This window comes from Lepidochelys olivacea, assembly GCF_965140295.1.
Source record: "Lepidochelys olivacea isolate rLepOli2 genome assembly, chromosome: 3".
NCBI classification, from domain to species: Eukaryota; Metazoa; Chordata; order Testudines; family Cheloniidae; genus Lepidochelys; species Lepidochelys olivacea.
The window spans coordinates 76,120,799-76,137,727 of record NC_140413.1 but is presented as its reverse complement, the minus strand read 5'-3'; the positions used below and the strand labels follow the sequence as shown (position 1 = coordinate 76,137,727).

The following is a 16,929-nucleotide window of genomic DNA, read 5'->3' as shown; positions in this document are numbered from 1 at the left end:
ATTCTTCAACAGACTGAATCATCCACAAAATATTTTTTACTGGGGAAAAAACAAAAAACAAACCAACCCTAACCTAATCTGTTACGTATGGATTGCAAAATTGTTTTCAGAAGTTTTCTTTATTTTGAAATCTCTCTCACCCCCCATAACTGCAAATTAGAAAGAAGAGTAGATCTATTCATCTTTAATTTGGGAAAAGAAAGTGTGTTGAATTTGAAGTAGCTAAAATGTGAATGGTTTCAAGAAGGTAAAAGTCCAGATAACTTCTAGTGGGGGGAATAACAAGAAGAAGAAACACTACATTGAAAAAATACTCTGGGTTCGTGGTCTGGTGAACCCAGTGCATTCTCCTCTCAGGAAGTGAATGAAGAATTTATCAGCCACGGGAGGTATAGTCTTGTAGCTGTGTGGGATGAGATTACCTGTTAGTTCTTATACGGGTGCATATATAGGAGCATGAGGACTTGGAGTGCTTCAGCAAAGATTTTTAAATGTGATCTCCCCCTCCCAGCACTGGAGGTGAGTGTCTCAGTCCACAATTTGTTGATCTAGTAATGGATCTCTCTTCAGCAAGAGAAGTACACTGTGCCTACAGTGATTACCCTAACTGGATTTCACTTGACTAGTTGCTTGTGGGTTGCATGATGATTGTGAAGGTGAGAAGTTGTGGATGGGTCATCTGTTTGTCATGACCTCCAGAATGTAAATATACTTTACCATAGTGGTCACTTACAAACCATTGGAACAATTTACCAAGGATTCTTTATCACTGGTAACTTTAAAACAAGATAGGATATTTTTCTAAAAGATGTGCTCCAGGAATTATTTTGGCCTGTGTCATACAGGAGATCAGATTAGATGATCACATGGTTTCCAAGGCTAGCGGGGAACAATGAATATATGGTGAAATGGCAATTTTTAAGTCTAAGTAGGTGAAGTACTGAAGCTTTCCGCAACTCATGATAAATTTTCCTTATTCTTGATATGTTTGCATCTACCTGTTTGGCAGGAATAATACAAGTCTGCTACTTCTTTTACTAGAAAATATGCTGTACTCTAATACTGTTGTTTTCATGTGTGATGTACAGCTGGTTCCTCAAAAATAGATAATCTTCCCTAGTGTCGATATAGGTCATATGGGAAGTAGAGATCTGGATAAAATTGGTATTCATGTAATTTTTATGCTCTAGGAGAGTGTGTGATACATTCTTATCTGGGAGAATTAATAACACTATTAATGTAAGATGTGAGAGGCATTGCTATAATTAAACATCTGATGCTAGCAGCCCTTCTAGAGTTTGGTACTAGAGACTCAATTTTCAAACGTGAATGCTCAGTTTTGCTTTTTTCATGCTCGTATAGGATGTGAGACACCAAAATACTTGCTTAGATGCCAAGTGCCACTTTAAATAGCCAAATACAGAGCTAGTTACCTTAACTGTTTGAAATAACACTTCTGAACTCTTGCTACTATCTAAGGCTAGAAGTGTTTAGTGAAAGAGAATTCAAGAGGTTAAGGGGAAAAGAAGAACAATAAGGGAGGAGTTGAGGGGGAGAAGAGTCAGGAATGCACAGGTGATGATGGAAACAGGACATGTAGAGAGGTGAAACAAAGAGCTGGTACCATTTACCAGTCCATGACAAGAAGCCCTGACTCTGAAAATAAAGCTAAATGTCATCCAGGAAGCAAGGAGTGAAAGGAACCGGAAGGGGAGGTGCAAATTGGCCAACTAAAGGTTTAAAAAAAATAATTGGGGCATGACTCCTTTGAAATTGTGAGCCCTGTCTCAAAGTTCTAGATGGATCATTGAATATCTTCACCCTTTTATGTATATTAACTATATAAAGGGGTAATTTGTGATTGTTTATAATAAAACAATGTAAAACAATACTGTTAATTTGGGGGGAATGGTGGTGGTGGGTCAATCAATTGAGGAAGTGTGGGGGGGGGTGGAGGGAGAAAGAAATGGATGATTCTTTCCATAGCAACTGTTTAGCGTCTGGTACTAATTCATCCACTGTTAATTTTGTTAGTGTTGCAGCTGTCAGACGTTTTGCTAGGACAGATTGTGTGCATAGCTACAGGGCCCTTCTGTTTGTTTTCCACTATTCTGAATATTAGGACTGCAGACTTTTGACTTATCTAGAGACTTAGTGACTGACACAACATTTATGTATTAAGAGGACCTAAATATTTCCTATATTTGTTACGGCTGAATAATTTTATCAGTGGAAGAAACTTCAGTTACTTTGTTTAGAAATGTGCACCAAGTTCATATTACAGTACTTGAGTGATTAGTGTCAATGAGTATATTTTAGGTATTAGAAAAACTGCTCTGTACTTCCCCCATAATACAACTACTTGTTTTGCTGCATGAATGTTGCTAAACAAGATTTTATTGCTGGTCTCTAGGATGATGTGGAACAAGGTGCTGTACTTCTGATGAAGAAGAGATTCATATTCTCTCTCTCTCTCTCTCTCTCTTTCCTGATGTATTGTAAAGCCTAGGGAGGGATTCACTGGGGACGTGGTGAACTGAGGTTACAGGCACTTATGTGTACTGTGCTTTTTGGAAACCAGCCTTACAGAATGCTTGGAACATTCCACCATCATCATGCTGCTGAGAGAAATAATGTTTATGGAATGATGAGATAATGCTACAGGTGATTCATGGAATGAAGGAAAGAGAAACCATTTTTTTTTTTTATTTGTCAGCTTGTTAGGACACTTTTTTTTTTTTTGTAGGAGGAGGATTGAGGATTTTCTACAATTTTTCTTCGCTTTTTAATTGAAAAAGTTCCCAGGTTTCACTGCACACCTTACTTCATTAAAAGCCCTCCCCCAGCATCAGACTGTAGGGGCTGCTTCTTTCCTGACTGAGCATAGAGATTTTTATGAGAGTCTCTATGACTTGCATACATGTACTTGCTCCACTTCTGGAGAACTGTAGCAGAGAAGAGTGGACCTGTCAGGCTGACCTTCCCTCTTGTGCTGCTGATATAAAACCAAAACTTGTGGACCCCCTTCCATCCCTGAAAAAATAAGTAGGTGACACATGGTTCTTTAAATGAGACTAAAGAACATGGTAAGGAACCTCAGAGAAACCTAACAAAGCTAGGTGAATGGGCAGCACAAACATGGATGACATTAATTGCTGGCAAGTGCAAGGTATTGCACGATGCCAGGAATAATTTTTACTACTCATATGTTCCTGGATTCTAAATTAACTGTACCCGTTCAGGAGAAAGACCTGTACATCATTTTGAACAGCTCAGTGAAAATATTTGCTTGGTCTGTAGTGGTAGTAAACAAAGCAAACAAAATGTTTATTCAGATGTATAAAGAACAGGATAGAAAACAATACTGAAAATATTTTAATGCTGTAATATAAATCATTGGTATGCCCTAACCTGGAATACCGTGTTCAGTTCTGGACAGTCTGTCTCAAAAAAGATACTAGCGAGGCAAGGTGGGTGAGATGATGTCTTTTATTGGACCAACTTCTGTTGGTGAGAGAGAGAGAGAGAAGCTTTCAAGCTACACAGAGCTCTTCTTCAGGTCTGGGAAACTTATTCAGAATGTCACAGCTAAATAAAAGGTGGAACAGATTGTTTAGAATAAGTAGTTAACACATATATTTCAAGGGACCATTCAAGGTGAAGTGACCTGTTAACACCCCTCCAGTCATAGGGGGAAAGGAAGTAGCGGGTAGTGGAGAAAGGCACCTGGGTGAGGCTTGCCAGTGGGTTATTGATTTTTGTAATAAACTGTAAATCCAGTGTCTCTATTCAGTCAGTTATTTTTAGTGTTTAGCAAAGTTATTAATTTAATCTGTTCCACCTTGTGTTTAACTGTGACACTCTGAGTACATTTCCCAGACCTGAAGAAGAACTCTGTATATAAGATATTACCTCACCCACTTTGTCTCTCTAGTATCCTGGGACTGACAGGGCTACAAGAACACTGCATACATTATTTAAAAAAAAAAAAAAAAGATACAGCAGAAATAGAAAGGATCCAGAGAGAGTCAACAAAAAATATTTAGAGGCACAGACACACTTCCATATGAGGAGAGGATCTTTAAGTATTTTGTTATTAAGTTTCCCATGCCTTGTGAGGAAAGCACAGTCGAGAAGGTTTATTTTTTTTTTTTTTTTTTTTTTTGTTTTTAAAAATCAGGATAATGTATTGCCCCTGTATAATGTGATTGGGCTACTTTATTACAATTGTGGGGTTTTTTTACAGTGTTGCTTAATTCTGAACAACAAAGGATGACTTAATCTCGAATACATATGAAGATTATTATACTTTAAAAGAAGTGTAAAAATTGTATTTGGGGTGTGCACTTTTAACTAGTACTGCATAATTTTCATTGTAAAAAATAGCCACATTCTAACTGGTAGATAATGATTAGAAACATCTTTTTAGCTGATGTACAAGATATAAATGCTTGACCCAAGATCAGCAGTGAAATGATAGGCTTAACTAATAAGTACATGGCTGTCACAGTTGTCCTTCACTTCTTATGACCATTAGCAGGAGTTCAACCTGTTCTGTCATTATACTGCTGACACTGTACAACAGGTTGTAGCGCATTGGCACTGGCTTCCATATGTCGGCACATCTGTGAGCGGTCAACTCAACCAACCATCTTAGAGTCCTCCACTTTTGCCAAGGATCTTGCTTGAAGCATATTTTCAAGGAGACAAGAGCACATCTCTTAGTTGTCAGATTTCTATGAATCAGTGTGGATTAATTCTTTTACTCCCAAATTTGGGTTAGTAAGGATAGGAATCTTCCTGTAAATACCCTGTATTGTACTGGTTCACCTTTTTATATTCTCCTTCTCCCCCCACATCCTCCCAACATAAACAAAAAGCAGATTTACCAATCCTGAGCATTTTTCCACAGCATTGTAAAGATTTAGAATTGACTGTGGCATTAATATAGCACGTTACAGGCATGGGTGCCCAATTGTTCATATATTAATCATGTGTTAACAATGACATCACTTGTCAGTCAAAGTAAACCAGCCAAACCTATCTTACCATCTTTTTAAAAAATGTTTTCCTGTCACTTCACCTTTAAAAGGTTAACTGTTATACTCCAATCCTCATTTTGTTCTATATAATAGCATGTGATAATTGTTAGTTCTTTCAGTTAATCCATTTTAACTATAGTGAAGATCTTAAAAATACAGCAAAGTCTAAAGAAAATTTTTAAAAATAACCACTTCTAGCCCTGTTAGATGCCCCTCACACTACAGTAAAACTCTAAAACAAAAGGTGTCTTAATGATTTCTCTTTAATGGGAACTACCACATCTTGTTGGTCATATGTGTCCTTTCCTATTTAAGACAATAAAGTTAATAAGTAGAACATCAAATGAAAATGTTCTCCCTTGGAACTTTTCACTAAATTAATTCTGATTAATAGTATATGTTGTTAATCAGTGGGAAACTATACTACACATCCATTAATGATAATGAAAGATGTATGCAATTATCCTTGAATTCCATTACTAATCTGTCTCTGATTTAAGTGAGTTGTACGTATCTTATATAAAAAAGGACTTTATAGCGTTGCTCATTGTTTTGACTCTGGAAGATGTCAGGTTTCATCCTCATCAGTTTTTCCCCCCATTTCTCTCCGATGTGTGGGAGTTGTGTGTGTACAGATATGGGAAGATATCTGCTGAATATATTGATAAATTTTGGGTGTTTTAGAACAACAGCAATGTATGTAAAGTAATACTGAACCCAGCAGTTCTCCGGCTAATTTGTTTTTCCAAAAGTGAGTTGATTTTACAGCTTGTTACTTAAATAAATTTCAGAGTGAAGAATGACTTTATAGATGTCACTTCTCTTGCCCTATGTTAACCGTAGAAGACCTCCGTAGTGTATGACAAACGGGCACAGAATGCAAATTATAAGGTACTATATTTACAAATATGAGTGTTTGATCTGCACGTATACTGTGCACTTGTGTAATTATTAATGCTCATTATTTTTGTTGGAGCATCTAGGAGCCCTGTGTTTCACATCCCTTCAGTGTTCCTCTCACAGGCTATTGGTATGATATTATAAAGCAAAGCTGACCAGTTCTGTTACAAGACTAGGAAAAATCATATTGTCTTCTAGCTCAAGACCTGGTTTGGACAAGTGAAATTATTGTGCACTGGACAAGGTGATGACATGCTTTTAAAAGTAAGTGCACTGACTAGCCAGAGTGTGCAACCTGAAAATGAAAACTCACTCCCTCTTCTGTTGATTTCATTTCAAATGTAACTGAGCAGTGGAAGAAATAGTTTTTTCTGGCCAGTCTGCTAATTTGATGAAATTCCTACTTGGGCTCTGCTCAACTAGTTTTGCCCCATACTACATTTTCGGGAAGGTGCACGTGGCTAACTATGCATGTGCTGTTCCCAAAGTGAAGCAGGAGTTATACCTACCATATGGTGACATTTACAAGGAAACTTCAGTTTAAATCTCAGGGTAGATGCATTGGCCTGGGATTTTAATTGAAGTCAGATCAGCAGCTTGCTCTGGAAAAGAGGGCATGCAATATTGTGACAGAGGGGATGGTATCTTTCTATAAGCATCTTTAATGTGCAGTAAAATTATGTTAAGAATAAATACTTAAACACAGTCTCATTTAGATTACAAAAAGTTTGGAAACAACAAAACTATAGATCTGTGTAGTCCTTTGACAAGTTGTCTACCAAGGATTCTATGATCCTGACACCGAGGATGTATAAAAATATGCATAGAGATCTTTACTTAATTTTGCATTAGAAATAAATTAATTTTTGCTTGATGAATATTTGTTAAAGTATGATTATATGTTATAGTGGACTGTTAGTATAAAGGGGACTCACAGGGTTTTGATGGGAGCCATGATTTAGGCTACTATCTGTTTACCATGCAATACAGTATTTGTTTTATAAATAGATGTCAACCCATATAGTTTACAAACATGTCATTTGTAGAAACTGTTGGCCCAGCCTTCAAGAATTTTGCTTCATTTGGGTTTGGGAGGTGGACAGTGATGCCTCTGACTCTCTTTTAAAATAATAAATTTGCTAGTGGTCATTTCAGTTTTTTTCATTTGTCTTGGGTAATAACTGTAAAATCAGCAACTGCCAGTGTTCCTTCTGTGTCCTTGCCCTGACTCCCAAGCTGGCTCCTTTCTTTTGCTGCTGATGCCAGACACCATAAAAGAGGACAGCTCGAAGGACGCACTGTGAGAGGACAAGGGCAACACCAGACGTATGTTTGGATTCCTTGTTTGGCAGATTTCTAATTCACAGGGACCAGAAATTTTGTAGGGATAGACTGCAATAGTTGTGGTGTTTCTGAAACCTGTGGTAGTTTAGATCATTTGTTTAATGTGGGAAGTATTTAGGTGTGGTAGTGGTAGGGAAGGAAGTTTATACTAGGAATTGTAAGCAAGCATTTGACATTGCACATCTAAAAGATGCTGAATTTCTTTGGCATATTCTCCTGTTTGTTGTTACCAAATTAAGCATACAAAATGAGTGTGTGCATTTGAAAATGTGACACACTGAGTATTTTAATCATTTACCTCTTGTTACTCCCCTAGCCCTGTTCTTGTATCTAGTATCATGGATGCATAAAAAAAAATTAACTTTCCCTGTGGATGAGGAGCCTCATAGGAGCAAGAATAGTGAATTTTGGCTGTTTAAAACTCAACACATTTATTTATTTCAACAACTTCCTGTTTTCTCTCCCATGTACTTGAAACTATTCAGCATGCAGTTAGATAATATCTCTTTCCTTTTGCGGTGCTTTCAAAGAACTTCATTGTAGATTCAGTGCTTTCCAAATAGCATTCAATTCTATATCTATGTTCATTGGGGTATTTAAAAAAATTCATATTCCCACGCTTTCCCTCTAACCGTGTGATGGGATATGTGTTTAAGTGCATATATTCCAGAAATTCTGAGTTCTCCTGACTAGTATTAATTGCAGAAGATGGTATTGGGTGTGACATACCATGTGACAGTTATTTTGTTGACTTGGGAAATTCATGTACATGGTTTGAGTTACATTTTCCTTCCTTACTCATTTTTGGCATTTTGCCTATCCATGGATGCATACTCCATACCACTTGATAGTAAGACAGTAAGTGAAATAATCTATTAAAAATAGCTGTAAATAAGAGTAGATGTTATTTGGAGCACTGAGAAAACCCCTGTTTTCTCGATAGTGAAATTCTGTCTTTGCTATTATTTTTCATCACAGAAAGTTTCTTCTTCAATAGAGGCTGAAGAAAAATGTTCTGTAGCAAATTCCTTGAAGAAGTGATCTCTCTCAAAATTGCAGCCATCTTTTAGTGTGCTCATTGGGACTGAGGCCACAAACTTCTTTTTTTCCCACTGAATGCATCCAATGAATTGAGCTGTAGCTCATGAAAGCTTATGCTCAAATAAATTTGTTAGTCTAGAAGGTGCCACAAGTACTCCTTTTCTTTTTGCAAACTTCCTTCAGTTAATATGGCCACTGCTTCCATTCCCCTGCTCCTCATTGTGTTCCTCTCTGTCTTCTGACAGTTGTTATTATTAGGGAGTTATTATTTTCCTCTGAGGGCAGCTTGGTTTCACTCCTATTGGGAACAAAGGAAGGCAGTAACAGTTTCAAAAGAAGGCAATTCTCAGTGAGTTTCTCTGAGGAAGCCGGTTTTTTTGTTCAGCCTCTGCGGAAGGAGAAACTTGTAGTTATGAAAAATAACAGCACCCCCCCCCCATTAACTCTAAATTTATTTTTAGAAACACATTTCTTTGCACCAGATCTACTGAACGGAGTGATGTAGGAGGATGTAGGGGTGGAGGGCTGGAGGCAAGGGAAACTATTGTGTGTGCATGGCAAAAGGCAGAGAACAGGAGAAATGGGGAACTTGGGGCCTATATGTATAAGGGAATGTGGAGGACAGGCAGAAAAGGAAAAATAGGATAATACACTCTGACTACTTTGTGCTGCTCTGGTGATGCAACGCAGCTGTAAATCTAGCTTAACTGGCCATATATTCTGGATGCTTTGGGCTCTTCCAGGGTGTCATAAAGCTACCAGAGAAGACTGGTGAAACTAGCCTTAAAAGTTAAAATGATTTAAGATTGATATTACGTATCAACATTTCTGTGCAACCATTAAAAATATATGGTAGCATTCTCTTGGGGCTTCTTTTTAGTGTTAATGTAGGAAATTTTTAGGGATATTTTTTAAAATTTGCAAACAAAAACTAAGATGGAGTTATGGTAGATAATGTATATCAGTAATACATTAATGATTACAGGGATATTGTAATTATACCAAAAGCAAGCATTACAAACCTAGGAAATTCAGAATTAAGGTTAAACTTAAAAGAAATCCAAACATGTTAAGATATGGACATGCACAAACAACTTTAACTGTGCTCTGCAGTGGCACCATGCAATAACTGGATGATTATAATGCATTTTACTGTTTTTGGTCCCAGAATAGATTGGCTTTTAAAGACTTGTGAATTTTTTTCACACCTCTCAACGTATCATTATAGGGCAGAGTTCAGGTTGTTCGGGTGTCTTAACTGTGTATTTCCATATCTTGAAGTGTAGATAATCTAACAATTTTTAATTCAGCATCTGTATATTTTTTAGAATCCTGGGTCTCTACCATTCTTTTTTACCATGATGTGGACTACATTCACAGGAGGCTGTTATCATTCCAATCACCACTATTATTAACTTCTCCTTCTCCTTTCAAACACTACTTGGCTCCTTCTATCTTTCTAGATAAAAATAACACTGCTTCCCTGAAGCATTTAGGAATTCAAAGACCATTCTGGATCCATCTGTTCATCTGTTAATCATACTATCATTTTGTGTGGTTAGATTTTTGTTTCTAGGTCTTGTAAGATTGCTTACATATACTTTGGGTACGTAATTCCAGTCCGCTGTACAAGTACGGGAGCTTTTCACACTCTAAATTGTCAAGCTTCATTATTGGGAGCAATCAGGAAGCTTTATAAGGTTCCCTGGTAGAGTCTCATCCTCTAGTGTTAAGGATTATTAAGGGTGATTAAAGCTCTGCCACATTCCAGATTAGAACTCCTCAGATTCCACTTTCCTCTGTGTAAACTTTCACCCCTGGTCTTTTCCCTCCCTTCTGACTGTCTATGGAAGTTGCCTGTTTAAAAGTATTTACCTCTGCCGAAAACATTGGTACATTGATGTCTGTAAATACCTTTTCACAGTTTTTCATAAGGGCATAGAACATTACAGTACCCTGTTTTGTTCCCAAATGTAGTTCACAGGAATCAGATAATAAACCTCCTTTCTGTCTGTCTAAGGGAGGCCTTTAGGCATACTCTGGATCTTGTCAGGGCTATGGCAGTGTTTCTCCACAGAACAAAAGTGCTTTGTAAATGGATGCAGAGGCATAGGTGCTGACTCCGTGGGTGCTCTGGGGCTAGAGCACCCATGGGGAAAAATTGGTGGGTGCTCTGCACCCATTGGCAGCTCCCTGCCCCAGCCCTAGCTTGCCTCCACCTCTTCCCCTGAGCGCACCGCTGCGTCCTGCTTCTCCCCCCTCCCTCCCAGCGCTTGGGCCGCAAAACAGCTGTTTTGCAGCGCAAGCGCTGGGAAGGAGGGGGAGGTGGAGGAACGCAGCGCACTGGGGGAAGAGGCAGGGCTGGGGCGCAGATTTGGGGAGGGGTCCAATAGGGACAGGGAGGGGGCGGAGTCGGGGCAGGGGTGGGGCGCCTGTGCTCAGAGGGCTCAAAAAGTATGAAAATACACTAAATAAATCGTAGTTAAATGGTTATTAATATGTATTAAGGGAACATTACTAGCATAAGGCTTGCCTTAGCCACTTGCAGTAAGGCCCATTCTTCTTAGAGGATGGCTTCCTCTTGGCCTGACAAGGGAGTCTGCTTCGGTGGTTGAGATCAGCGAGGTATCAGTGTAAAGCTTGTTTTGTCCCTTTACTCATCATTACAGAGTGACTGTAAAAATGTCTGCACGTGCAGTCTTTGGATTTGGAATTCTGGGTGCCAGTGTGATGGTATTCTCTGCTTTCCTCCGTAGTTAGCCTGCTTGGTGTCAGGGTAGGTACTGCTAAGCAGGAGGTTCCCTCACAGAAAGGAAGATTTTGATCTTACTTTCTCTGCAGAAGCCAATCCTGTTTTGAGTTCCAACTGGAGGTGGCATAGTTTCCAGTTGCATTTTGTCTTATCACTTGGCGAGCTCAGGATGGCTGCAGGGGGAATCCATTAAAAACTGGGCTTTCCACAACCATCAGTTTGCATTGATAAATCCAAATTTTCCTTCCTCCTTGTCAGTTGTGGAGATGGAAGGTTATTAAAGGGAACTAGGATGACAAGTACAATGCAGCTTTCTCCCACAGGGAAAATATTTGCATATGGTATATGCATACAAGAAAGGAATAAAGAAGATTAATGGTGAGTTATAATCGTTTTCAGGGCTTCTCAGGTCATCCTGTCTTAATCTTGAACGACCGGACTCTAATATCCTTTTGTTGGTACTGCTGAGCCTGGGTAAGGATATTAGAATCTGGCCCTTACACTGTAAACTCTTTGGGATGGAGTTTGTGTCTTGTATAGGTCAGTCATATGGTCAGCCCTTAAAAAGGTAAATAATAATAAAGCAAAGATGGTTGACAGCTGGAGATCAGTTTGAAGAATTTCGGGTAACTGGCTAAAGGGCACTAAAAAGAAATTTGTGTTGGCTTAGGTATCAGGATGCACTGCAGAAAGTTTTCCCATAGAGGGAGTAACCAGGCAATCCGAGGGCTTTAGAGACTGATTCTAGGCACAGACGTGAGGTAGCACTGAGCCATGCAGAATAGGTCCAATGAACTGATTACTTTCCTTTTTTTCTCCTTCTATTTAACTATTTTAGTTTCTGCCTGATTTTCTCATTGTGTTTTTGTTTTGTAGGTTTTTTTTTTTTTTGGGTGGGGGATAATTCTAAAGAGATGCTGATCGGAGCTTTCCTTGGGGAAAGGGTCCTGGAGCTGAACTCCTGCTCCTTCTAAACACTGTTCTCAGGTCATGGTTACAATGCTCATAGAGGTAAATGTTTGCAGTAGAACAGTTGTTTGTGTGTGTGGCAGAGTAACTGCCTGTGTATCCACAAGCATGCAGGGGGAGAGGAAGAAAATACACAACTGCAATTTTTTTCTGAAAAACAATTAGACAATCTCTATGCTTTGGACATACTCTGTAGTTATAGTTTTAATGCCAGAGGGTGTGATAAGTGGTTAAAAGAATTAGCATGAGGAAGGATGGCAGGGCCATTTAAGAATATGCTATTCAGGCATATGCAGATTTTCCTTCTGGCAGTGGTCTTGAAGAAGGCTCTTGGCAAGTTAGACTTGTACATAATTTGTTCCATCCAGAAGGCAATCAGTTAATGATTATATAGACCCTTTGCTATGCTCAGTATTATATGCTGCTTTTGATCAAGTGATACAGATAATTAGGACTTGCAATAACAGCTCAACTCATGGCAGAAACTGACCTAGAATCAGCATGTTGCTTGTTGCTTAAACACACACATTCTCTTTTTTTTTTATATTTGGAAGACAATATTTCTCTTGATAAGAGTATACCTAGAGCTTGTGAAGTTTCCTGTTTGTTGTGCTTTTAAGTTCAATACATTCTGGAATCAGTGTTGAAGCAGAGGACCGGCAAAATCATTCCTCCAATAGTTAGATGACTCTTTTTGGTTTTGTTTGAGAACTCGTCAGATATTATTGGGAAAGATTTCCAAAATGATTTGCAAGTTATGATAGCAGGTGAAAATCTGTGGTGAATAACTTTTGGGTGTTAGACAATTCTTGATGATATAGTTTAATACTACTGAGGTTTCTTTATATTCTCTTGCTACCAAGTAACAGCAAATAATGTTACCGAGTATTCATACATTGCTTTGTGTACTTTGGGCCGTGTAATGGGTAAAAATTTCTGAGGAGACTGGGTCTACTTTGCTAAGCATAGCATTAGCTAAGCTTAATAGGACTAACACTAATGCTTTTCTGGGTATTGAAGTGTCTGACTCCTGGAATTCTGTTAGCCCCCCCCCCCAGATTCTTGATGATATGATATGATCAGAATTAGAAAAGGTGCCATTTATATCAAGACCTTTTTTGATGCAGTAGGTGATTTAGTCAGATGAGCTGAACATGCTATGGGACACAGGAAGATCAAAATCGCCTTTGTTATGAATGAATAATTATATGTGATCCTCCTTGAGTTATGATGACATATCTAGATAACTTATTGCTATATTCAGTAACCACACACAAGATAGAATGTGTAACTTTTGGTATTTAGCCATGCTGTGGGATCATAATATTTTATATAACTGAGGATGGAGTTACTTGGATTACTACAGTGAGACGTGAGCTGGCCCCTTCAGCTGTGATTTTTCAAAACTACAATTGGGCATCCAAATCCCCTAGGCCGATTTGAAAAATGTCAGCAGTCATGTACACCAACTTATTACCCTGCTGGTCCAGACCTAGCTTTATGGAGTGGATGGGCTAGGTCAAAAAGATGCTTGAAAGATTTTGTCGTCAGTCGGAGGCTTTTCATGTATTCTAGAAATAAAAGTATCCTTTTGGCTTGCCTGTGCTGCTGCCTGCAGCTCCCATTGGCCGGGAACAGCGAACCGTGGCCACTGGGAGGCGCAAGCAGCCGTACCTGCGGACGCTCATGTAAACAAAGCGTCTTGTGGCCCCCTGGGGGCTTACTCTGAACAAGCTGCAAACCAAGTTCAGGAACCCCTGCTCTAAATTCATATGGAGCATGGCATTTATTTTTTTAATATATTCACCATCTTACCCATTCAGATGCCTTTCACTACATTCAGTAAGATTAAAAATCAAAAGGCTGATTGAGCAAGTAGGCTTGAAGCTATCATAGGTAGATTATTGAAGTATAAATGAGGATGAGCTCTTATCTTATTGTTACTTTCTAAGTAATTGTACTTGTGTAATTTCTGACCTGGACTATGTTACCATTTGGTCCAAGACTCAAGATGTTCCTTCAGTCTCTAAATACAATTTTTCCAAATATTGTATGTATTATAACACTGAGTCCTGTATTCTGTACGTCAGCCTGAGGTTTTTGTCTTTTTTAAAAATTATTATTATTTTTTTGAAGGGTAGAGGAGGGGCACGGTTGGGAGAGGGAGTATAGTGTTTTGAAAATACTTCCCCAGAAATCCTAAGTGGAAGCCATCAGAGTCATTTTGAACTTTTCTCGCTTCTTCTATAGGGCCCCTCGGTTTAAAGGGTTCCAACAGCAGGATAGCCAAGAGCTTCTCCACTATTTGTTGGATGCAATGAGAATAGAAGAAACAAAGGTAAAATCTTTGTATATTTTCAGTGAAGTAGCTTGAATTGACTGTAGATCAGATGTCATCTTTTCACACACTTTGTTTTCTCTGTTTAAAATATACATAATGAAATGACTACTAAGGCTTGTTTCTGCTATTTTCCAAAAAAGCAACTTGATTATTACATTTTCATTTTGGTATTTTAAATCTGTTGATCTGGATGCAGATTTCAGTTGATTGTTGAAGGGGATATCATAAATGATGGTGGTTATAACTTTACTGTAACTTTGGAAACACCATTTTAGGAGACTGAATCTTCTGTAGTTATTTAAAAAATACGCTTTTTAAGTGGTAGGGTGAAAGTCATGTCCCTAACTCATTTGGTAAAATCTGCTTCAGGATAAAACTTCATATACCTCCCCACATCCAGGGAGCAATTAGTTTATGTTCTAAAATTTCACTGAAACCAATTTGACTGAAAAAAAAAATTAAAGCAAAAATATTATCCAAGTTTTTGATGTCTTTTAGCAATGTTTTAAGTGAAGAAAAATTGCTTGTTTTACAAATGAAACTGTATTTTACATTACTTAACAAATCTAGATCCCCTAAATATATATATGGTACGTAAAGAAAGCTTTTTATATTAAAAAGATATCTATACACGTTTAGTATTTACTTTCTTCATTTCTGCCCCTTACTTCCCTGTTTCCAGAAGTACAGTCTTGAACCATAATACATCTGATCTGATTTGTTTGACATCTCAGGTTCATCACTGTTTTTCCTCTTTCTGACTCAGAGGAAAAGGTCTTTCTTCAAGCAATTGTAATAGCAAATAACCTTTTCCCGAAGGAGACACTTCACTATGGTAGTGATCGTTCAATATAGCCCTTCTTCCATCTCAAGCAAAGTTTTTAATTCAGTAGTTCTCAAACTTTTGTAGTGGTGACCCCTTTCACACAGCAAGCCTCTGAGTGTGACACTCTCTGCCCCCCCCCTTATAAATTAAAAACACTTTTTTTATATTTAACACCATTATAAATGCTGGAGGTGAAGCGGGGTTTGTGGTGGAAGCTGACAGCTCACAACCCCCCAGGTCTTAACCTCGCGATGCCCTGTGGGGTCCCGCCCCCCAGTTTCAAAACTCCCGGGTTAATTGTATAGTACCTGTAATGTATCTATACTGCATTATCATGGACATGAGATCTGAAGCCACTCCTGTACCCAGGTCTCTGGCACAATAGAGCCATTGAGCCATCGCCACACAGCAGCTCTATGTTGCAGTATTTTTATGTATTTTGGACTTCATGGAGCTATTTTTCTGACAAATGGCACATCTGGTCATCAGTCAGTCCATATTGTCATTGTCTGAATAAAGACGATAGACAATACTATTATAGCTTCCAATGTACAGCAAGATTATGCGGCGACAGTATGCTATAAATAAGCTGCAAAAGTGGTTAGCATGAATTGTGGAAATGCACTGCGAACGTGCAACTCAAACCCAGTTGAATATCAACAAGCTCCTTGTTGCAAAGCTGAAAACTTAGTTCATGTAAACAATAGGCTGTATCCTAAAAGTAGTGAACTATGGAGAAGCTTTTCTCAGTCCTGACCTTGTAATGTCATAAAAGGACCCACTGAGCAAAACTATAAGGACTGCTGTTTTTTATTGCTTTTACTTTAAGGGGGGGGAAAAGAGTTTTCAGAATGTTGTAGTGATGGTGGTACTGTGTTGTTCCTATTGACTTTAATGGGGTAGAGTGGTTTAAACCCTATTTACTGTGCAACCTATGAGAATATAGGTTTGACAGTAAAAGCAAGGAATGCTTACTTAAACTAATATTCTGACACTCCTCTTCTCCCCCCGTAATGAACAGATTAACAAAAATGACCGCATAAATTCTAGTGCCGTCAGTGAACATGGCAGCATGATTAGGTCTTAGAATGTATTTTTTATTTGTTTTTAATAGTTTCATTAGAGAGTAATGGTGGCCGCTGTTATCACCATAATAGAACATGCCGAGGAATATTTTCTTTATACCTTAGGTTGTACAGTATTTCTGCCATCTCTGTTATTGGGTAAGTAAAGGTTGGTCCCACCTTTTACAGCAATTAAACCCCTGTTTTTCCATAATGGTGCATTACTATTAACAGTGACTTTATTACCTCAGGCTGTGCAGTAAGGGACATTACTAGTAAAAGCTCTTTTTTTCCCTCCCCTTTCTTTTTCGGGTCTATAAATGGTATGACAAACTGAGAGTGTCGGATCTGTGGATCTATTCAATCTTGTGAGCAATGACAGTTGTGCCAGTCAGATACAAGCAGTAGCAGCATTGTCTGTCATGAGAACTGCACAGCTGTTAATCGTGCTATTGTTATGGAGTGTCACTACCATGTGTTTTTTGATTGAAGAAAGCCTACAGCAATATGTCTGCCACCAGAATCCTTTAGAAAATGATTATAGCCACTAACCTTCCTCTTTCATGCTGCTTTTAAATGTTTGCTTTTGAGTGTAAAGTTTCAGTAACAGCCCTGATAAAATAGCAGCTAACCACTTCAGTGTACCTGTG

General features: G+C 38.4%; 1 protein-coding gene across 2 annotated transcripts in view; it reads left to right on the top strand.

Annotated features, from left to right (window-relative positions):
- Positions 1–16,929, top strand: part of USP45 (ubiquitin specific peptidase 45) — a 99,260-nt gene that overhangs the window by 51,808 nt on the left and 30,523 nt on the right. For both annotated transcript variants that reach the window (XM_084624083.1, XM_084624082.1), the window contains one exon: positions 14,299–14,386. In XM_084624083.1, coding sequence (XP_084480209.1) covers positions 14,299–14,386 — 88 coding nt within the window. The remainder of the gene's footprint in view (positions 1–14,298; positions 14,387–16,929) is intronic.